The following is a 23,753-nucleotide window of genomic DNA, read 5'->3' as shown; positions in this document are numbered from 1 at the left end:
GAGAGGTAAAGTTTAGAGGTCCACCGATTGATCGGCCGATTTTGGCATTTTTTTATTAATCAAAATCGAATCGCAATCACGATTTGAGACGTTCCGATTTGCTATTTTGCAAAGCCTGCGATGTGGACGCGATATTACACTGATCCAGATCATATGCACGACTGCCAACCTTGAGTGACAGTCTTACTAACCAACAGAGTGAACGCACCTCCTCCCCGATCACCCACCGTTTAAAAAGGGTCAGATCGAAAGTTAGGTAAATTAAAACTAAAGAAAACATATGTTCGCTAATTCAGAAGACCGCACACAGCCCGTGTCTCTGAATGCTTCTCATACTCGCTCCGCTCTGCCCCACGCAAATTAGAATACTTCATAAAACCAATAATAAAAAAAACATTTTTGGCCTTCTGGAAAGTATGTTCATTTACTGTATATGTGCTCAATACTTGGTAGGGGCTCCTTTTGCTTTAATTACTGCCTCAATTCAGCATGGCATGGAGGTGATCAGTTTGTGGCACAGCTGAGGTGGTTTGGAAGCCCAGGTTGCTTTGATAGCGGCCTTCAGGTCATCTGCATTGTTGGGTCTGGTGTCTCTCATCTTCCTCTTGGCAATACCCCATAGATTCTCTATGGGGTTCAGGTCAGGCAATGAATCTAAAATATATGACTTACAAGAAAAAAAAAATTCACCACTTTCTAATTTATTGAGATGCACCTGTACATAAATAATATTTTGGCATTCAAATACATCGCGAATACGGAAACATTTGATTTTGTGTCGAATGAGAGACCCAACGTTGATTTCAGTTTCATTTTAGCCTAAATGAATTAGTTTTGGCTTGTCGTTTATAGCTAGCTTCTTATATTTTTAATTCTTGTTCTTTTCTAAATACTGTTAATTGAAAGCATTTGTTGTGGAGTGAGGGGAACTAAAATAGCCTAGCTGTGTTTACAGTGTTTATTGTAATGTTTGTAAACATTTCATGTCGGCATTAGGCCTATTTCTGAATGAAATAATAAAATGCGACTTATACGTGACTTTTCTCTCTCTCTCTCTCTCTCTCTCTAAAAAACACATTTTTTTTATACGCACAGCATATTTTAACCATGCAGCAAACCTTTTTAAATATTTTGATAAATTACTGAAAAAAATGAACATCCCTGAGATGAAGGGGGAAAAAAAAGAAAGAAAATCGGCCAAACGTATCGGCCAAATATTGGTCATCGGCTGCCCTGATTTTTAAATATCGGCATCGGCCAGAGAAAAACCAATGTCGGTCGACCTCTAGTCAAGTTCTTCTTAGTTTGTGTTTTTGAATGTCTGTGATGTTAGATATACAGATTCTAGGCAGGGACGGTTCTAGGGGGGAATGGATACCCGGGTCTTAGCCCAGAGACATCAATATGTGGCAGAATACATACAATATAAAAACATGGAGCGTTCACAATTTGCATCTAGAAACGCCAGCATTTACAGTAGGCTGATTTACAAAACTGCTACCGGTTGCATAAACTGTTTAGACTAGTCTTAAAAAGTTAACCACCTATTTTTTTTTTCTTCAAGACTGGTCATAACTTTTTTAATTCAGTTATGAAAAGGTAGATTGGTCTTATTTGTATTGGAAAAGTAAGACTGATTACCCCTTGGCAACTACTAGTTGGTCAAACTAGTTCTTAAGACACAGTCTTAACCTGGTGGCTAAATTTATGCAACTGGCCCCTGCTGGTCAGTACGTTATGTAAAGAGATCGAAATGAAGGGAAAAAATGAATATAAAAATATAATAATAATGTAATAATATAATAATAATATACAAATATTACGGAAAAAGACGATCAGTTAATGGACACACACAGCTAGCAAGACTGTGGGATGGATAAAATTTTTATTTTATGTACTTTATGTAACATTTAGCCTATTCATGATAAACTTGAAATGCTGTGCACATCGCGTGCAATTGCCTACAGTCTGGTAGCCTATGGTCAATATAATAATTTAATTATGTAGTAATTTCTATAACAATTTAAATAATTTCTTAATTCAAAATAAAATATTTGTGAATCCCTGATAATCCCGGGTTGCTATGTTCACGTTGTTTATGCATTAAACTCGTGGCCACGAGAAAAATATGTCGTTCCCTCAACATAACATCTCGAGGCCACGATATAATATCACATGGCCACGACAAAACTAAGTGAACCAAAGACGACCCCCTCCTGGGCACCGTAGTAATTGACTGAAATGTGTTGAAATATTTTACATTCTGCTAATGATAAAATTGTGCTAGATTATGAGTTTTGTGAGGGAAGGCCCTTATGAGTACTAGTGATTTTCAAGTATATCATATAGGCTTAGTCATGACTGTAGCCTAAATCATGTATTTTAGGTTTGGGAGTGGCTGGCATATGTTGAGTTTAATATTTGGATACGGTAAACATGCTTGTTACAGCCCATTTTGAAATCACAGACAGGTGAGTTTGATCAGGGTTGGAGCTAAACTCTGCAGTGGATTGGCCCTCCAGGGTAGGCTAGTCTACCATTGGGAAGTTTGATGCAATGGCTCAGTTATTACTACTTTACATGTTTAGGAATCATAGTAGTCATCAAACTACACAAATGCACTTGAAATATGTCAAAAAAGGTAAAAACTCTGTAGCTTCTTTCAAGTAGCCACCAAATCCGCATTACTGCTGAAAGTGCTGCTTTTAATAATACTGTACACGCCACTCTCATTATAAGTTTCTCATATTTTAAACCCATGCACCCTGTACATTCTCAATCACTGAACATTCATCCAAATTTTCAATTTCTACAACAAGATCGCATTGTTTGATTCCCACTTCCTGTCCAACATTGTATCAGAAACATGTTTTTTTATTTTCAAATGTTACAAAAAAAAAAAAATTAAAAATCGAATTTATCTAAAAACAAAACTGTACAAAATGTAAAACTGAAACATTTGCATCGATAGAACACAAAATAGAAAATTTGGCTAAAATAAATGTTTGACATTTAACTGAAAATGCTATTTCTGTGCATATGAAGAATCGTAAATTAATTCCTGAAGGGGAATAGAAGTCATCCTTCATCATATTTTCTTTTAAACAACAACAGATTTCCAGTTGGAAAAGGTTTTCAGTTAAAACATAAGCTTACCTTATTGTCTCTGGTTTAATCAAAATTACATTAAAGACAATAAACACATGTAAGACGTCTGACATGGCCGTTAACCCAGCTCTTGTTATTATGCATTCATAGTCAGATTTTACCTTATTTATTAAAATTAAAATTACAATAACATGACACAGACTCCTCCCTTTCCTCTTTGTTCCTTGTGCTTATAAACTCATTTCCAGCCTTTTCCTCTTTTGTGACGGGAGAATTTTCAGGGCAGAACAAGCTGAATCTGGTCTTGACCTCATCTCCACCCTTCAGCATTGGCTACGGGAGAGGAACTCATGCTGGTTGAGTCATCACACATATTTGAAAAAAAGCCGCTCATACTTGGCGTCCGAAACAGTTCTCTATTTCTTCTGCAAGAATTTCATTTTATTTCCTGCAAACAAAAACATTTGTGAATAAAACAAAGGAAATAACTGCTTCTGCATTTTTATCTTTTTATTATAGATAAATGGAAAAGCAGCAAAAGATTTACCGAGCCCCTTAAGAAATTTGTTGACTCCACTTGCTTCAGGTTCAGGATACGAATCCAAATATTCTGCTGCTCTCATTTCAAACAGCCCTGTTAAACAAGGACAAAACATTGCTCTCATTACTTAAAGGAATGGTTCACCTTAAAAATTAAACAACTTTACCCCAGAATATTTCTTCTTTCACCTTTAACACCTCCTTTTCTGAGCTCTCGGTCATGAATGAAACCAGCAAACATCTGCGTGTCCATGAAGAGCTGGAGAAACTGTCGCACTCCTCGGGACGGATGAGATTTCCTGAAAGCATCTCTCTGCAGCTCTCGGGTGCCATCGGGTCCCGTGTCGCTCATGTACAGAGAATAATGTCCTACCAGCTCAACAAAGAACAACACAAATGCCTCTGACACCAAAGTGCTTAGGTCTGATTTATCTGTTAGAGAAAAAAAAACATTTACGCATTGATACAGCATAGTATATATATATATATATATATATTAAAAAAAAAACTACATGGAAATAAGACTTTTGTGGTTTATATGCTAATGTGAGGAATAAGGAATAGTTCACACAAAAATTGACATTTGCTGAAAATGCCTCACTCTATAAAAGTTTGTTTCTTCATTGGAACAGATATAGGGAAGTTTTTTATTACATCACTTGCTCACCAATGGATGCAGTGAATGGGTGCCGTCAGAATGAGAGTTTGAACAGCTGATAAAAACATCACAATAATCCACACAACTCCAGTCCATCAATTAACATCTTGTAAATTGAAAAGCTGCATCTTTGTAAACAAATACATAATTAAGATGTTTTTAACATCTTACCATTTCTTCATGGTAAAATAAGAGTCCTCTATCCATAATATTGCTTTCTACATTGAAAAAGTCATCTCATCTGAATCAGGAGAGAAACATGCACAGAACAAGCACTGTTTTAATGCAAAAACAGTCCAAACCAGTTATAAACAAATATGTTGGTGGATTTTGATAAAAGAGTGATAGACATTCCACTGGAGGATGGATTATGGACTGGTATTTTGGCTAGAAGTGAAGGTTTAAAAAGTTAAAAACATGCATGTAACTTTTCACTTCACGAGATGCTAATTGATGGACTGAGTGTGTGGATTATTTGTAGATTATCGAGATATTTTTATCAGCCGTATGGACTCTCATTCTGACGGCACCCATTCACTGCAGAGGATCCATTGGTAAGCAAGTTATGTAATGAGAAATTTCTCCAAATTTTGAAGAAACAAACTCTTCTACATCTTGGATGGGGTGAGTAAATATTCAGAAAATCTTCATTTTTGGGTGAACTGTTCCTTTAACTTTTTTTAAATTCTCTTCTAGGAAACTAAACCAAAAATATTAAGAATGCATTTTAGATCAAATGTTTGTCCAATCAAATGCTCTCTAGAGAATGTCTAAAGCTCTATTCGGACAGTAATTGTTTCTCATGAGAACACAAGTTATTTTCATCATTTACAGGTATTAGTCAGTGATTTTAATGCCGTCTGAATCCAAAATGTTAGCATTTACCTACTGTTTTTTGAAAAACACCAAGGTTGTGTGGTAATTTAATTGCAGTCCGAATCCACATCTCTGTATTTACAAGAACAAATAAATTCAAAATTCACTGTTTAAATCCTTTTTGAACACTGCCGAACACTGTAACTATTGTACTTCGCTGTAATTTGCATGCATATTTATTTCTGAAATGCTTGAGAACATTTTCAAGAACAACATTACAAAACTGCTCCACCACAGCGAGTGATAAAAGCACGTAAACCTTCAAAATGGGTCATTATAAGGCAGAAGAAGTCATGCAAAATTGTGTATAATACACATTTATATACATAACTATATCGCATATAATTATATACAATATTTTTACAGACGTCCACATGAGAAACAATTACTGTCCGAATAGGGCTTAAAATTTGATAAATACTGGCCTAAAACTTCCTGTTTTAATAGGAAATGTCAACACAGGAAAGAAAACAGTGCTTGTCAAACCATTGGTCCTTTGATATTTAGTATAACTAACATAATGACTATTTGCTGTTGGGCCGGTTTAACGAAGCATCTGTACGTGTCATATACTTGTCAGCATGTTCCTGACCTCACTGGCCTTGTTTAACGGTTGGTTACTCATCACATCATTAATACACAGACAGTAGGGTTTTAAAAGGCGAACAGCTCATTCTGACACAATAAGACAATGGACGAAACCTTCAGTTAAACCAGTTTAAAACTGAACTGAGCCAGATGCTGTGGGTTCGGCTGTGAATAACGGCACGTGTGAGGACTCTAACCTCCTTTCCTGTCTCTCATGTTTTGTTCTAGGATCTCCTCCCTGTTCTCCAGTATCTCCTGAAGCGCTGCCTGCAGCTTTCTAGGTAAGATACAGTCCTCATCTCCAAGCTGGGACAACAGAGTAGAGAAAGATGAATATAGGAGCAAATGTAGGAAAGAAACAGATTTTGATACAAAGACCAGATGGGCTCATGATTACATTTCACAAAATGATTTGCCAGATATTACATATTCAGCAGTTAGTCATGTAGACCATTGTACAAAGGTTAGAAATGAGTATTTGGCAAGGATGCATTCAAAATTAGGGCTGTCAAATCGATTAATTAATGTTTGTGTGTGTATTTATATAAAAATATACACAGTACACACACATTACGTAAACACACATTTTTATTGTGGATGGAATTAACCACGATTAATCGATTTGACAGCCCTAATATTGATCAAAAGTGACAGTTAAGACATGCTACAAAAGATTTCTATTTCAACTTTCTATTCATCAAAGAATCCTAAAATTGTATCTCGGTTTCCACAAAAATATTAAGCAGCACAACTATTTTCAACATTGATAATAATAAGAAATGTTTCTTGAGCATATTAGAATGATTTCTGAAGGCAATACATTTAATTTTAAGATATTCAAAAAAAATATTTATGACTGCATTTTTGATCAAATAAATGCCACCTTGATGAGCATAAGAGACGTCTTTCCAAAACATTGAGGATATTACTGACCCAAACTTTTAAACGGTGGTGTATAAGGACAATAACTGGAATTGGATGACAGTATAAATATGACCAAAAAGACTTTGAATAACCAGATTTATGTCTTTGAATGATAATACAGTACAGCTACTCAGGGCGTGACTTGAGTTTCAGACCACACCCTCACAAACACACACACACACACACACACACTTGTGGCACTTTCAAAAAGACACACCTTATATTATTAGGAGACTAAACCCTGCATACTCACCTGAACAACAAACTTGTCCGCACACAAATCCACAATAAGAACCTGAAAGAATAAGACAAAAAAAAAAAAAAAGGTCAAAATGACAACAGGAAGCAAGAACCCATTTTATGTAACAAATGTATGTGTCTTTCATGCTATTCCTAAATGGAAAGCATAAAATATATATATATTCTAGGCATGTGACACAAAAGTCACTAGATGGACCTGACAGGAACCTCAGAATGCAGTGTTCCAAAGTTCATCAGGTTATTTAAACAAGACAAATGCAATGTTGTTTTTAATGAAAGATCGCAAAGTTATTAAAATTTTTACTTATAGCATCTGCTAGACTTTAAAAAATAAAGGCTCCAAATGGAGCATTTTGCATTAATGCCATAAAAGATTCATTTTGGGTTGCTCAAAGAACCTTTTAGTGAACCATTCTTATTTTAAATCTACAAAAGAACCTTTTTTCCACTAAAAAGACATTTTGTCCAATGGAAAGGTTCCATGTATGGTGGTAGACTAAACTTGGATCCTCTTATAGATATGATTTTAATACCTTATACTTCCGTCAAATAGTATTTTATTGCTGGCATGGGGAATTTCAAGCTATTAAGCAATGGAAACAATTCAATGCATGGCAGTTATTAAATTAAACTCCGGCCGTAGTCGTAATCAAATCTCAGAGCTCTCCTCTGTTGATTAGAAGCATCTTATAAGGGCTCCATGACAACGTTTGAGAAAATTCCTTTTTACATGCCAGAAAAGTCCAAGTAAGACTGAAATGTTTTGTACATAAAACACTCTATTGTTCATAACCCAGTCAAATTATTAAAACTAATCTGAGAAAATCTCTAGAAATCTTTTAACACATTCACACATGACCACCAATACATCGTACATCAATACTTATTCAGTTTATTAAATCATAACAGGTAATGTACATAAAGATCTTTTTTCTGTGGATCTTAGTCAGCTTATTGAATTTTATGCAGATGAAAACGAGGCTGTGAGGGATAAGACATACAGTCTTTACAATGATACGCACTGTATAAAGGTCCTGGAACATCAGATGCTTCATCGGATGAACATTTGTTGCTGCTAAACAAAAGTACAATCCATTGAACGCACTGTATTTCTATCCCTCACTGCCTCAATTTAATTCTTGTAAAATATTAAATATGGCACTGCCCTGACTACAGGTCAGAAAGATGGTTGAAATTATTACTAAAAACTTAATTACTGCCAATTTTGGTGGAAAAAGTCTTGATTAGAATTCTAAGTGGACTTAAATGGGCTCCTTCAAAGTGACTGACCTCCTCAATGGGCATATCCAGCACCTCAGGCAAGGATGGAGACAGCGCCCCCATTACAAAAGGAGTGGGAGAGCAGCAAATGTCCAGCATGCTGGCAGGAAGCACCGGTACGAATGTGTGCTGCCACGTGAAGGGATACAGCAACGCCAAGGCAGAATTGGCACATTGGGATAAGACACTGGCCATGGACAAACAGAGTTAGGTTTGAATTTAATTCTGGCTGGCATTCAGATTGCTATATTTGGGTCTCAGCATGGGTGGTGGTGTGTACCCGAGTTTGTCTGCGATGAAGATCACCCTCCTCTCCAGCAGCAGAGAAGCGAAGACCTGCAGGAGTCTGGTCACACTGAGACACTGCAGCAAACTCTCAAAGTCCACATGCTCCAAACGAGAGTCCACCGGCCTGCACAGAGTCAGAACCTACACACACAACAGAGACACACGGATGATCCTCAGAAGATAGTGACAAACCTGTTCTTTGACTTGAGTAATTAAAACGCTTTCAAATAGTTAAGAAACTCCATGCAAAAGACAAAATTGTATAACAGCAATATATAAAATAGGAAATGGGTTGACTCTGTTTTGTACTTTTTTTTTATTTACAAATAAAAATTATTTGAATGTCAAGTGCCTAAAAAACGGTACATAGTCATAAGATAATTGTCTTTTCAAAAATATTAAATAAAAATAACATTATTAATAATAAATTATTATGTGATTAATTTAATTATTCATAATTACATTATTAAAAATATTAATTTATTTTTAAATGATCTTATTTTCAAGGGTTAAGCATAAGTTCAAGATACAACCACTGTGCAAAAAAGTAATTAATAAAATTAATAATTCAAGAAGAATGCCTGACCCTTGATTTTTTTGTCACAGGTGTTATCAAGTTATAAAAACAATTTTGAAAATATTGAAAAGTTGTCGAAAAGTACTTCCAAGGTCAAAGTTCATAGTAAAAAGGCTGTTCAAATGTGCATATGATTTTCCTGCCATGTTGAAAAAGTTTTTATTTACATTTAAAAAGATATTTTGATGTATGCTTGAACTTCATTTTAACGTCACTGGTTGTTAAATAGTTTAATGTTCATGTGAAAGATTCTTTGATATTATAACTTATTGATTTTCATCTGATCAGTGACGCGTTTTAAGATGATATAGACACAATCTTTAAAAAAACACTAATTTATATGGTGTTACAACCATTTGTTTGTGAAGTAAAACAATTATAAATAATAAATTAAAATAAAACTATAAAACAACAAAAGGTCAAATTGCCATTTATGAGCAGTAAAAATGTCAAGATTTAAATAAATACCTAAAATCTGCTTTTATGGGAGAAACTAAATTCAAAACTTCATTTTTAATTTTTTAAGAATAACCCAAATGTAGTACTAAAGGTAGAATACCAAACTAAATGTATAAACTAAAGGAATAAACATGATCTTTCCTGAGTTAAACAATATCTTGCCTCATTGCCGGAGCCCGGCAGGAAGCTCTTGACAGTGATGGTGCGTCCCGGAGCGGGAAAAGGAGCTTCCATGACACTGTGCATGAAAGGATGAACTAAGGCAGGGGAAATCTCTCTCCTCCTCTCCACCTCCTCCAAGATCTGCCCTCAAACATTTCAGATACAATTCAGTCTTACAGGTTTAGTGCTGATTAAACAGGAAGTTCATATCTGATCTCTGAAATGTCCCTGACCTTTGAGAAGAGATTGAAGCAGCCCAGTCTGCTGATGATGCAGTGAACTTCAGGCAGTCTCTTCCCCTTCCCACTGGGCTGCAAGACACAGGTCAAAGGTCAAGGTTAGTGTAGATTTACAACTGAGAACACACAATATGCTCTCTCATATCATTTATTAATTCACCGTCATGTATTTCAAACCTGCATGATGATTGATTAGATGTTGGAATGACACTGAAGTAAAAGTGACAGAATGTGCATGTTTGGGCAAAGTATCGTTTTAATTGACCAGGTGAGATTACGTTTACAAACTCACCAGGATTTTGCGGCAGTATCCAAATAAGCGACTCCCATCCTCCCCCGTTAGGACAAAAGAAAATGTTTCACTGTGGGCGATAATCAAAGATTATATTAGGAGTGTGAATTAGTTAGCCAAGTAACATAAATTGTTTAATATTAGCATGTTACCTGTTGTGGTCCGAGGAGGGACGCCAGTCGTGACAGTCAGGAAAACAAAACTTGGGAATGGCCCTTAATCTGTCTTCAGCCTCACGAGACAGACGAGAAGACTTTTCAAACTAAATGCAAAATAAAGACAAAAAAATATTTTGTATAATCAAATAGATAATAATGACATTTTTCTATATTGATTTCTTATTTATATAAATTAAAATGTATTTAAAATTAAAAAGTAAAATGTAAATATTATATTTCATTACATTTATATAAAATATTAATTACAACATATAAATACTAGGGCTGTCAATCGATTAAAATATTTAATCGCGATTAATCGCATGATTATATAATAATAATAATTAATTTAAAATTAAAATGTAAATAACATTATTATATTTTTATCAGAATTATAATATATAAATATAAAAAAAAATAAAAAATGCTGAAACACACATTCCTCAAATTAAGATCCGCCATACATTATTTCCAGAATTTGTCATTACGATTTATTAGGTCTCTTTACCTTCGTAGGGAACTGTTGTGTGATCTCAGGGATGTATGTGTTTCCAGGGGAAGCTTTTCTAAGTGACACCACTACAAATTGCTGGAAAAGCTGCTGCTCTTGTAGTTGGATCAGGTCCCTCTCTAAAGTGTGGTAACCCGGCCGTCGCTTTAAAGTTGACTGAACGTACACTGTTCGCTGGGACTGATCTATGGGAAAAGAATGTAAACAGCCTCGATGGATTTAAAAAAACTGCTCAACTGGTTTGATATGCAATTAAACTTGAATAAACAAGAGTTCTCTGAGCCGAGGACTGGAGGAGACACTGACCTTTAGAGCTCTCCTCAGGATCACTCTCTGTTCCACTTAATTCATCTGCCAAAAAACACACATTTAATGCCTGATTAGACGACTTCTCTTGGTAAACCAAGTAAATATGAAATATGCATCCTCTTACCTCTGGTTGCTGTCGCCCATACTCGTTTCCTTCCTCTTTTGGCTTCAAATATCTCCTGGATCCTGTTTAAAAGCTGCATAAGAAACACAAACAAGATTCCATTTTTATACTGTATACTAAAAGCAATATTCCAGGTTGATTACAACTTTAGTTTAGAAATGTTTTCTTATGCTTATTTTTCTTAGTAAAAACAGTAATATCGTGAAATATTTTTACAGTTTAAAATAACCTGATTGTAATATATTTTAAAATGTAATTTATTCCTTTGATAGAATGCTGAATTTTTACTCTCATTTCCCCAGTCTTCAGTGTCCTGTGATCATTCAGAAATCATTCTAATATGTTGATTTGCTTCTCAAGAAGCATTTCTTGTTATTATAATGTTGAAAACGTTGTGGGGCTTAATATTTTTGTGGAAAATGATATACATTTTTTTTTTTTTTTCAGTATTCTTTGCTGAATAGAAATTTCTTTGGCAAGTTCTTTGGCAAACAACCTACTTCTGATCAATTTAATGCATCCTTGCAGAATAAATAATCCTTACTGACCCCAAACTTTTGTAGTGGATATAAAACACATTTAAAAAATGCAATTAAAATGGAAGCCAAAAAATAAATATTTTAAATTCAAAACAAATGCAAACAATATACAAAACTACAACCATAAGACTAGATGCATCATAATGACCAGCGAAATGCATCTAGATGTGCATGTCTGGCCAGAGCAGACGTGACATGCTAATTATAGAGCATAGACGTCTGCCCACATCACACAGCGAGAGCAGTGAGACAGCACACTGTTGTGGCATCTGCCCTTGATGAGCGGAAACAGCGTGGTGGTGCTTTTCCCCGATAAACACATAATGCTCACCATGTGTGTGGACATTAGTAAAGGCCTTTTAGGCACCACTCAGTAAGCATTATGCGCTGCTTTGACCTCCACATGAGTTTCAAATAGCGTCACGGAAGAGTGATTTTATGAGGTTGCTAGGTACGCAATACACTAAACATTACAAACATGTATTTGAGCTTAGAAATGAAAAAGTCATGACTTTCTTTACTGTCTCAAGATGCTCGTAAAATGAAGTACCATGATGACAGCATACAGTCTAGTTTTAGGCTTAATTACAACAAAGTTGGACTTTTTTAATGTAAGGAACATACATGACAGTGCTGACGATTATAAGTTACAAGGAAAGCATACTAAAACATAAAATGACAGCAAAAGATTAAATCATTAAAAGTATGATTAAAAATATAAATGAATAGTAAAAATATGCCTCAATCAACAATGTTTCACAAAGAAAGATTATTTTTAAACATTTATTGTTGATTTGCACTCTAAAACAGTGTGACCCAACTATTTTGGTCTTATGTACCCCTCAGCAAAACCGAAGTACCCCTGCATCAACACTATGTCTTCCTTCTAAATCACATTATACATAATTTAGCATGATCAAACCTAATATTATTTTTTAAAAATGCATTATTTTAAACTAAAAACAAGCAATACTGTGCATGAAAAAAGACTCCGCAAGCAGGTTCTTCTTCTAAAAAAAAAAATGAAACAATGAACTTATAACTATTTATAAGTTTTATATTAGTTTAGATGATAGTTGGGATGAAAATGAGAAAAAACTTAGAAAGTGTGCATAAGACAGGTAAAGAGAACTGCTGTTATAGATGTGTCCAAACCAGTGTTGTTATTGTTAACTATGAAAAATATTTTTTGGTAACTGAAATTAAATAATACAGAAATTTTTGATGAAAAACAAAACAATTTTGTTTCTTAAATGAAAATGAGAAATGTTGCCTTGGCAAAGAAATTAAATAAAATACTAAAATACCAAATGGGTGAAGGAGGCGGGTTCTTGCCTCCCATTTCTGCTCGCTCTCATTATTAGAACAGCATTTCTCCATGAACTTCATCTACGCTGCCTTGGCCTGCTGGTTTTAACTTTTCCAAAATAACTGTATGGATCATACTGACACAAAGCTGAATATAGCTGATTAGTCAGCAGCAGCAGTGTGATGCACAGGCACTTCATGATAATCCTCAACCTCTCGTTTCCTGCCACCATCCATCCATCTTCTCACCACTTCCTCCCTCCCTTTCCCTCTTCCTGCTCAAGCATCAGCGCTGACATTCGACAGCGTTTCTCTTTCATTATTAGCTGATATATACATTTTTATTTTGTGAAAAACTTTCCCTAATGTAAAGTCTGTATGAATATATTTGAACTCAGTATCATCAACTCAACAAAATTAGGTCTTTTTATCAAGATGTTGGGCTGTATTGTGAGCATTTGGGCGCAGCTACTGTTTCTCTCAGTTTATAAAAGAATTTATTATGTCATGTAAAAGTGTGGTTAAAGTTCATATGCATACAATCAGAGAAACAGGTGACAGCAGTTGAGCAATGTTTAATGACGTCTGAGGCACGTGTTTATGCGTGTGGGTTTACCGGGGGTTGTCGGTTTGTCTTGTATGTAGTAGCAGGTTTGGCTGTTGATGATTTAGGAGTGTTTGCAGTCGAGGTACGTGTAGGTGACGTTATGGATTCTTTGCGGTCCCGCCCCATTTTATGCAGCCTGTCGCCGTTAGGTAATAGTGTGAAGGGCTTCGGTGAGAGCTGTATACAGTAACAGACAAGAGAAGAAGTGGGAAAACAGATAGTTTAGTTCAACAATTAGCCAGTGGCCTTAATGTAAAACAAAATAAAAACAATGGGAATAAATGGCTCTGAGAAAGCAGTTTTTGAAAGAAGTCTGGTATGTTCAACAAGGCTGCAAAATCTAGTAAAAATTTAAAACAACTGAATGCATGTATTTTAAAATGCAATTTATTCCAGTGATGCAAAGCTGAATTGTCAACATCATTACTCTAGTCTTCAGTGTCACATGATCCTTCAGAAATACTTTGACATGCTGATTTACTGATCAAAAATCATTTCTTATTATCAATGATAAAAACCTTTTTATAAAAATCTATCACCGTTTCCACAAAAAAAATAAAAATAATAATAATTATATATATATATATATATATATATATATATATATAAAAATATTTTTGTGGAAACGGTGATAGATTTTTCAGGATTTTTTAGGACTAGACCGTTGAAAAGAACAGCATTTATTTCATAAAAAATCTTTTGCAACATTATGAATGTCTTATAAGTCACTTTTGATAAATTAAATACATCCTTGCTGAATAAAAGAATTAACTTCTTAAAAAAAAAAAATCTTGCTCAAACCAAATTTTGAGCAATAGTGCATATGCATATACTGAAATCCGACAAAATCACTATGCATTTAAAATGACAGTCACCTTCATGTGTGGGCTCTCTCTCTGTCCAACTGTGTAGTTTCGTGGCCGTCTCATAGGTAAACACATAGGTGGAAGCTTGATGTCTTCATATGGGTTCTCTTTTGACATATCCGCTGCAAATGATTAGTTAAAAATGAGAACGTTTTAGCTACCATATTAATAAGTATGCCAAAAAAACATTTTAGTGTTCTCTACTCTAGCTTCGATACAAATAGTGACGTGCAAATAACATGTATTCAAAATCAACTAGTCGGCAAATAAGATGCCATTTTGCTTTCAAAAACATTAAAGCATGTTAATTAATGCACAACTAAAACTAACAAAACTAAAAACTAATTCAAAAGTTTGGGGTCAGTAAGATTTTTCAATACTTTTGAAGTCTCTTATGCTCACCAAAGCTGCATTTATTTGATCAAAAATACTTGAGAATATTGTAAAATTGATAGCAAAACTGAATTTTCAGCATTATTACTCCAGTCTTGTGTGTCACACAATCATTCAGAAATCTATTCTTATATGAAAAGAATTCTAATTTGCAAAGTCTTTGTCACTTTTGATCAGTTTAGTGTATCCTTCCTAAATAAAAATATTAATTTCTTTAAAAAAAAAAAAAAAAAAATCTTTCTGAACCCAAACATTTGGACAGTAGTGTATAAGAAAAAAAAAAAAGAATACAATAAGACAAGAGTCAGTGCAGACATGTTTTCTACTGTGCTTGGCAGTAATATCTGATCGATGACATGTGTCTTGGTGTTCTCAGAATCACTCACAGATGATGTCATCATAGATGCTGTCTTCAGACCGGGCGTGGTAAAGAACTGATCGGCGGCCCTCCTTCCCTCTAGAGGCCTGTTGGGCTGTCCGCCGAACCACATCCTCAAACTCAAATGACTTCCTGTGGAGAAAGGGACCAAGAGTGTGAACAGTCCCTGTGTTGTGATCCAACAAGAAGTTTTGGGTCTTTCATAAAAGGTAACCATTAATCCAAAAAGAATTGTTCCAGAATTCATATCAAACAGTTAAAATAAACATGATATAGAATTGATACATTATGATAGGAACAGACACTGGGTTCCAAATAATCAAGAAGAAAAACAATTAGAGGAAGGAGTAAAAACAACAGCTTGAACTGTATGAGTGTTCAGTAAGCCCTTTAGTGACCTCAGCAAGCTTCGTTGAGACAGAAGTAGGCCAAATGTGGACAATGGGCTGTGATTCTGCCAAAGAACAGCTGACATCACAGCTGGGGACGAGGCCAGACAGCTAAACTATCACCCACTCGCAGCTAAACTCTCCACGCTGTCCTCTAACACAAAGCTGTCCAACGCAAAGTATGAAATTAACGAGTATGACAAATAGATTTGCACATTTCCTTAAGAAAATGTGAGTGGTTTTTACACAATTTCAACCAAAAAAAATCTGTCATCATTTACTCACCCTTTCTTCTCTGGAATACAAAAGAAGATATATTGAAGAATGCTTTAGGGGCAATTCATACAGAAAACGTCTAAAAATGTGAGACTCAATGCTCAGAAATGATTTGAAAAAAACTTGTTACTGTAAACAAAAGCTTGCAACGCTTGCCCCACCTCCGGGGTCTTCTGTTTGGTCTACTATTTTTGAACTGACATTGATGAGCGGCGCTGCATGTAAAAGCTGAAATTATTTTAACATGACACAACGTCTTAAAAATGTAACAATCACGTGCAATACACTGCAAAAGATGCTAGACATGAGCGCAACGGTCAAGCATGTCCGTCTAGTGCATGTTTAGATAGAAAAACAATGGGAAAGTAGGCCTAGTGCATTGCAATGGAAAAATACATTGTGTGTAAATGGCCCCTTGGTGTTTTTTCCCATACTATAAAAGTCAATGGGGGTCCAATGCTTTTCAAAATATCTTCTTTATGTTCAGAAAAAAAAGAGAGACATTCGGTGAGAAAATTATGACAATTAAATTTTTTTGCTTAACTGTCACTTTAAAGTGTCATGAAACCCTAAAACACATTTTTTGAGATATTAACATATATAAACATGTTGTACATCAGTGAAATCAACAATAGCACTCATTATGTCTATTATTAAGGGAAAAGTGGGTATGTTTTTATTTTTTTGGAGCAATTTTGTTCTTCTGCGGTCAGTTCACCTCTGTAAACATGACTGTAGCAATATTTAATATGTACCAACATGTGGCGTGCGCATGAGAGCGGTTTCTACACTGAACACTGCGATGAGTTAAACGTGTTTCAAGTTTTGTGAACATATTTCATATTCTCTATTCTATGATATTCCGGCTCAGGTCCTTCAATGTGAATCTATGGGATTTTTAAAATCTGATCACTTTGAAAACTAATAGCACACCTCTGCTCAACAATCCACATGATTTGAGCTGTTAATCAAGGTAAGGCATGAGAACGTTTCAGGCCAACACCTATTGTTCGTGAGGATATATAATTTGTGACCAGGTTTAACAGGTTCTGAAAGCCAGCAAAACGCTATTTATAAAGGGTTATCAACCTGCTTTTTAGTACAATAGAATTATATGAGGAAATAGTTTGATCACGTTATATTGCTAGATTTTGGAATCTGCCATTTTCTTAACCCAATTATTTAATGACTCATTTGATGGCACGACATTACTAATGATGCAGCAAAATGAAAATACGACAAACTGGATGGAACACCAAAAGTGGAAATAATATTACTTTAAATTAGAAATTCAAAACAGAAGAGAAAGAGTGGACAAGTACAATGGTGGAAATGGCATCATGTGAATCTAAAACTGCTGTTAAAGACTTCAACAGAAATCATTGATGGCAATTTTGTGTTTGATCTTGTACTTTATCTGTATTTTCTTTTTGTCTCCCTTCCCCCTGTATAGGAACTTGTAAGCCATATGATTGTTTTGTTGTATACATGCCTGCTACCAACTCTAAAAACCTCAATGAAAGAAAGACTTTGTTTATAATAACTAAACTAATTTTAAATGTTGTAATATTTTGAATATATGATAAGTGATGACCTAAATATATTTAATGCAGCATCTGACAAGATCTATTCATGAACAAGAAACTGTTGGACGCTGTACTAAAACCTTATGTTTGGGATTAGATGTGTAATGTAATCTGCACTGTGGGAAAAGTATTCACCTGTTCTTTCTGTTTCTGGAAAACCCATTGATAGTGTTGACTGGACAAGGAGGAGGTGGACAGCTGGGTGGCTTTAGTATGATGTCATGCTTCCGGACTTGATTCGATTTGCTGACTGATGCAGTCTGGTTCTCCGGTTGGATCCACTGGCCGGACGGGCTGCTAGCACCCTTGTACTGGAATGTGCGCTGTGGTTTAGGTGGAGGAGAAGAAGGTCCAATTTCACCAAGACCCTTAGTCACCATCGTGGAATCCTTCTCCTTCTCCCAGAAAGAGTCATCCACCTCCAGTTGTTTCCAGAAACCCCTGGAGGTGTAAAAGTTCCCCGGAGGCAATGACGCCTCTGGATCATCTACACATTGAGGTAGAGATGTAATTTCGACATCTGTGAAATGGTTTGTCTTGATATTATTGCTTTTAACATTCAGTTTAGCCAATTGGACTTGGGTTACAGTGCTTAAAGGCTTAGTCACAGGAGTTGATGTAACTAATTTATTTGAATGAGTTTGATTTCTTAAGAAATCAGATTGGAGTTCACCTGCAACCGGTTTAAAAGTAATCTGGTTTTCCCTGAAATCCAAACCCAGGCTTTTGGATTTTGATACAGTCGCTTTATTATGATCTCCATCATTGCTGTCAAGAAGACCATTTCCAAGGAGGTCCCCTGAAAGCCTGCGAGATGCAAGAGTCCGCTGGGGCTTAATATTCGCACTCCGGACGTCCTCCTGCTGGCTGAGTACCTCCCACTGGGAGATTTTCTGCTTGATGTTGACGCCAGGCTCTCTCGTGTTCGGCCACGCTGCCGTTGCTGTTGTCACCGTCTTCCCTGCGACGACATTCCCCTCTCTTTTTCCATGGTCCAGTCCAAGGGCCAGCATGACGACGAGGCTGCCGTCACACTGCAGGACTGTGTAGCATTGCAACAGCGAGCCTATCAAGGAAGAAACCCATCATTTTTTGGGGGGCAAAGAAGTTAATAAAGTTCACCAAAGAACCCTTTTACTGTAGGAGTCAGTTCCTCTGCCATTCTTCCTTCACTTTGAAGCCTGCAAAGAAAAAAGCAAACTCAACAAGTGGGTTCAACTTGTGCAGCACAATGTATATCAAAACAAAAAAATCAACATCACAATATAGCTTCATGTAACTTAATTACATAAATATATGCTTTACTGATTTCAAGCACAGCATTTACACACATGCAGTCTTCTCAAGCTGTTCTGAGCTCTATGGTTTACTGTTTTGTGATAGTTTACCGTTTACCAAAGAAATTAAGACATAATTATTAGTATTGTAATTTTACAGTCGTTTTTATGTTTTATTGCTTGATTTTATTATTTTATGGTATTTATTTTACATTATGGTATTATTTATTTATTTTATTATCACACTATTCTCATTATCATAATCAATCATCAGGATAAAATCATTTATTATTATTATTACAATTATGACCATTTTTAGCTATACTGAATTGGTAGGTTATGAAGACTAAACTTTCAAAGATTCCTAGCTTTTTCAAAGATTTATTTAAAACTGAAATGGTTACTGAAAGAGGTTTGAGTGTTTCTCTTGATTTGTTGCAGAGAAAAAAAAAGTGTAAAAATATCATTTTTGTAAAGTATGACACCCAAAAGTTTTTCCAAATCTTGCAGCCCTAAAAGTATTTCGCGCTCAAAAAACATCTTCAGAGTAAGCTTTTTTCAGAATATTTTTTCTATTTATATTTCCTATGCAAATGCACACCCCAACAAAATTCAAGCATGATTCATTTCTTCTAAATATTGCTGTTCAAATACTCTTGTGAAAATTGCAAATTCCTGTATTTTTTCATATCACTATATATATGTATCACACAAAACGCGATGTCAGATTTAATATCATGCATCCAACCGACAGTTCAACTGACAAGCACATTTTGCACACATAAAGATGACGGTCTCTGCATGCTGCATAAATGCAGGAAACCAAAGATCGTCACTGTCAAGGTCAGCAGCGAAACCAAAAATAAAAACCCTAACAAAAGATGAGACGGACAACCACAGGAACATGGGAGAAGACAAAGCATTCTGGGGGCCTCCATCCCCAGGAACACCCACCACCCCCACTCCCACCCTCTCCAGCTGGGCCCGTCCCAAGCACTGCCATGCATTAGCACACTTGAGCATAATGTAATTCAATTTCACTCCTCTCCAAAAGCTTCTTTCAGCCGCTGCACGAAAAGGACGGCCATTCCAAGTATTTCCACATCCATGTGCGCATAATAGAAGGGCCTTCATTGTGGCACAAGAACGAGCGGTCAGCACATCAATGAGGAAAATATGCACGATTTCATGCATGTTAATAAGCGCTGGTGTCTAAAAAGAGGCCACTTTCCTGCATCTATACTGTAGACGGGACGGATCTGGCAGCTCTAACTCAAGCCCTCATCTGCAGCCAAAGTGTTTTGGACACGTTGCATATTACGCTGAGAGAGAAGACATGCTGGAATTTCTTGGCACTGCGATTGAACGACATAATTCGGTAAATATGACCACATTTGATCAGCCAGACCCGAAAATGATGCCTTTGTTCTGGATGACATACATCTAACATATGCACTGGAATCTGTCCGTGATTCGAGCCAGATCCCATCCCCCTTGATCATCGCATCTACTGACCCACTTGTGTCTGCGAGCGTATGCAGGAAGGCCTAGCCTGTGTTTCCTGATTCACAGGAAGGCCGGATCAGCAGAATGTCCACAACGATGGTTCTACAAATTTAATCTGGTGTAATATTTCCAAGCCTGTTTTTGTGACTCAGACCAAGCGGTTAATTACAACCGTCTAACTCCAATCATACTGACTTCAACTTCCCGACTGCGTGCGAGGAGGAAGTTCTCATGACGTTAACCCACAACCTGAAAGGCGGTATAGATCCTTTCTCCAAGCCACCTGCTTCCAGGTACACTGTTGAAGCTCTGCGTTTGGGGTTTGGTTATCAAAAGAGTCATCAGCAACCGCAGACATACACAAAACACCCCCACAACGCCAAAATCAACCAGACACTAGTATTACCCCAGCCCTTAAATGGTAGACAATCAAAACGTTAATAAACTATAATATTACCCTGAACAGGTGATCCACCCGCCCCAGGTACTTGTGCATGAGGGGACATGTTTCTGGGTGGAGCAGATCAAGAGGGTGGGAAAGTGAGTAAGTTCACTGTCAAAACTAAACCTAATCATGACTTTTTGACAAAACATTGTGTCAAATACTGTCTAGCATATTGAGCTGTAAAAGTTTAAAAAAACAACTCAACTATGGTGTCAACACTATAGACATTTTCACCCAAAGGCGAAATGAGAAAAGCTGAAAAATTTGATTTTATCCAACATGAATAAATGAATTTTTGATAAGCACGTTTACTTGCAGGCTAAATTTCAAATGTAAATTTCAAATTTTGTTTAAATGTAAACAAAAGGCGTCTATAATAAGACATGAATAAATATTTAAAAAGGGTATTTATTATTAAAAGCTCTAAAATCAAATACGCAAAATAAAATATAGAAATACACAATAGATATAAATATAGACTAAAATAATAAATCAAATTTAAAATGCAATGAATTAAAATAGAACAATAAATACATTTTAAATAAGTAAATAAATTCATACATAATTACATAAAGAAATACAAGCAGCAGAGCTCTATCATGTCAGCCAGTTCAGATCTTTTGTTGTGAAGAAATATCAACTTACGCAAACTTGCTCGCTGCTTCACAGCACATATGTTGAACTCCGCTGGAATAAATCGAAATAAAAGTTCTCATAAGAGTAAATACTGAGTCTGTAAATCTGTTGTGGACCCGAAGTCTTCATATATCACGGCTGGTTAGCCAGGCGGCTAAAAACAAAAACAAAAAACTTTGTATCCATTCACTTTCACAGCGAGCATGGCGACGCGTTTCAAAGTAACAAATAATTCCCGGCAACTGCAACAATGTAACTCCTGCTGTTGTTTATATTCCTGACACAAATTTTTATCGGCGTTCCTTGAGGAGTGGATGTGTTCGTGTAAGTCCTCCTCCTGGGCTGTCAGTTCCTCATTTGAGCTTCGGTTCCTCCTCGGAGTGGATGAATCACATCACAAACTGGTGCTGCAATAAGTGTCTCTTCATAAAACCAACCATGTGTGTTCATGGGAACGGATTCGGTAGAAAACTCACTAACTTGAAACGGAAATGCTACTTTAATATCTTGGTTTTATTGTTTTAACGTTATGGTAACACGAGGGAAATTTATGCTAAAACTGCTTTTTATTGAAATGCTTTGGCAATATTTTAATATTTTATAGGGAGCAGTTTAGCCCATAAAGCACTCTTTAATACAAGTAGGATATTATTATTTATGAGAGCTTACAATACAATAACATTTTGTACACCACAAATACACAAAAAACATTGTAAGCACACGTGACTTTACATAATATTAACTTATATTTAGAACAGTTATTTATTACATATCCTATACAATATAAAGTCATACAACAGGTCTGAGAAACATACAATTAAAATTTTACATTATATTCACTGACTATGTTTTTATACAACCCAAGTTTTTCAAGATGCATGACACATCATGCCTGGTTTGGCATCAGTGACAGCAAATGTCATTGCTTCTCATGTTCACCGAATGTGTTTGCAAGCTACAAATGGGAAGATTTTCAGTGAATAATGATTGAGATTTCATATCGTTGCTTACACAAACCTCTTGTATGACTTTAGAAGACTTGGAATACAGTTAAATGAGTGTGGATTACTTTTATGATAGTTTTGATGTTTTGTTTTGGGGGTTTTCTTTTTTTTTTTTTTTTTTTTTTTTTTTTTTTGGCCTGTCAGTAACACAGATAACACATGACAGTACGTATGTGTAGTTATGCTATCATCATTCACAGCCTTTTTTTTTTTTTTTTTTTTTTTTATATTATTTATTTTTTATTAATTAATTAAATTTTATATACCCTTTTATTTAACCATACTATGACCGACAAGACCAGGGGACAGAGGAAACAAGAGAGAGAAAAAAAAAAAATAAAAAAAAAAAAATTATAATAATAATAATAATAATAAAAAAAAAATAATAATTATAATTATAATGATAATAATAAAAATAATAATAATAATAAAAAAAAAAAAAAAAAAAAAAAAATTGTGGATAAAGTCAACAGAGAAGGGGGAGAGAGAGAGAGGAAAAAAACAAGACAAAAAAAAAAAAAAAAAAAACAGACAATTTGCTTCGATACCTGCTGACAAAAAGAGAAAACAACAGAAGACACAACAGAAGACACAACATCAGAGAAACTGCAGCAACAACCAACATCTGTATGAATCACAATAAATTCTAAATGTTAAATGTTATTGAGCAACACGCATAACTAATATTACAAAATAAGTTTTGAAGCAACAGCAGATCAGAACAATGTGTGTCTGTGAGCACCCGTTTTTACACCAATGTGAATGCTTGAGTGTACACCTGTGTGTGTGAGCGCGCTTGTGTTCATAAGGTTCCTCCATGTAAATGTTTAATAGTGTGTGTGTGGGGAACAACAGCCCCATCCCGCAAGGCATGAAGCAGGCATGGAAGAGACCCAGGCCCCAAACATCCGGAGGGCCCCCAGGGCACGGGACCCCCAGGGGAACCACCGCAGGGACAACTGCGGCCCCCACCCAGAAAAGGGCAGAGGAGAGCCCGAAGGTGGGACATCCGACAGCCACAGTGTAGACACCCCAGGGTGCCGTGGCGGCAAGCCCGCAGGCTCCGCCGGCAGCCGACCACACCAGGGCAGACCGAGCCCTGGGCCCGGAGATCCAAGGGCCCCCCACCCCCCAACCGGGGCCCAGCAAGGCCAGTAGGGCCAGGCCCCGCCAAGCGACCGCCGAGA

General features: G+C 36.0%; 1 protein-coding gene across 1 annotated transcript; it reads right to left on the bottom strand.

The window, feature by feature from the left end:
* Window positions 1–1,841: 1,841 nt before the first annotated feature.
* Window positions 1,842–21,983, bottom strand: LOC306849330 (DENN domain-containing protein 2C-like). Its single transcript, XM_079384277.1, has 19 exons — window positions 21,572–21,983; window positions 17,834–18,879; window positions 15,455–15,579; window positions 14,685–14,797; window positions 13,819–13,986; window positions 11,356–11,428; window positions 11,229–11,273; window positions 10,920–11,107; window positions 10,406–10,515; window positions 10,254–10,323; window positions 9,956–10,033; window positions 9,723–9,863; window positions 8,517–8,665; window positions 8,246–8,423; window positions 6,948–6,989; window positions 5,968–6,076; window positions 3,838–4,080; window positions 3,656–3,742; window positions 1,842–3,556 (listed from the first exon to the last, which is right to left on the bottom strand). The coding sequence occupies exons 2-19, from the start codon at window positions 18,709–18,711 to the stop codon at window positions 3,525–3,527; spliced, it is 2,829 nt and encodes a 942-aa protein (XP_079240403.1). The 5' UTR covers window positions 18,712–18,879; window positions 21,572–21,983; the 3' UTR covers window positions 1,842–3,524.
* Between the last annotated feature and the right edge of the window lie 1,770 nt (window positions 21,984–23,753).

The sequence above is a fragment of the Barbus barbus genome (genome assembly GCF_936440315.1).
Source record: "Barbus barbus genome assembly, chromosome: 29".
Classification (NCBI taxonomy): domain Eukaryota; kingdom Metazoa; phylum Chordata; class Actinopteri; order Cypriniformes; family Cyprinidae; genus Barbus; species Barbus barbus.
Note: the sequence above shows the minus strand (reverse complement) of the source record. Positions and strands in the feature narration are given on the sequence as shown.

Coding starts and splice junctions, on each gene's coding strand:
- LOC306849330 (XM_079384277.1), bottom strand. CDS start 18,711: ATGCTGGCCCTTGGACTGGACCATGGAAAAAGAGAGGGGAATGTCGTC. Junction 8,666..9,722: donor TGCCGGGCTCCGGCAATGAG/GCAAGATATTGT, acceptor TTGTGTGTGTAG/GTTCTGACTCTGTGCAGGCC. Junction 3,743..3,837: donor CAGAAAAGGAGGTGTTAAAG/GTGAAAGAAGAA, acceptor CTTGTTTAACAG/GGCTGTTTGAAATGAGAGCA.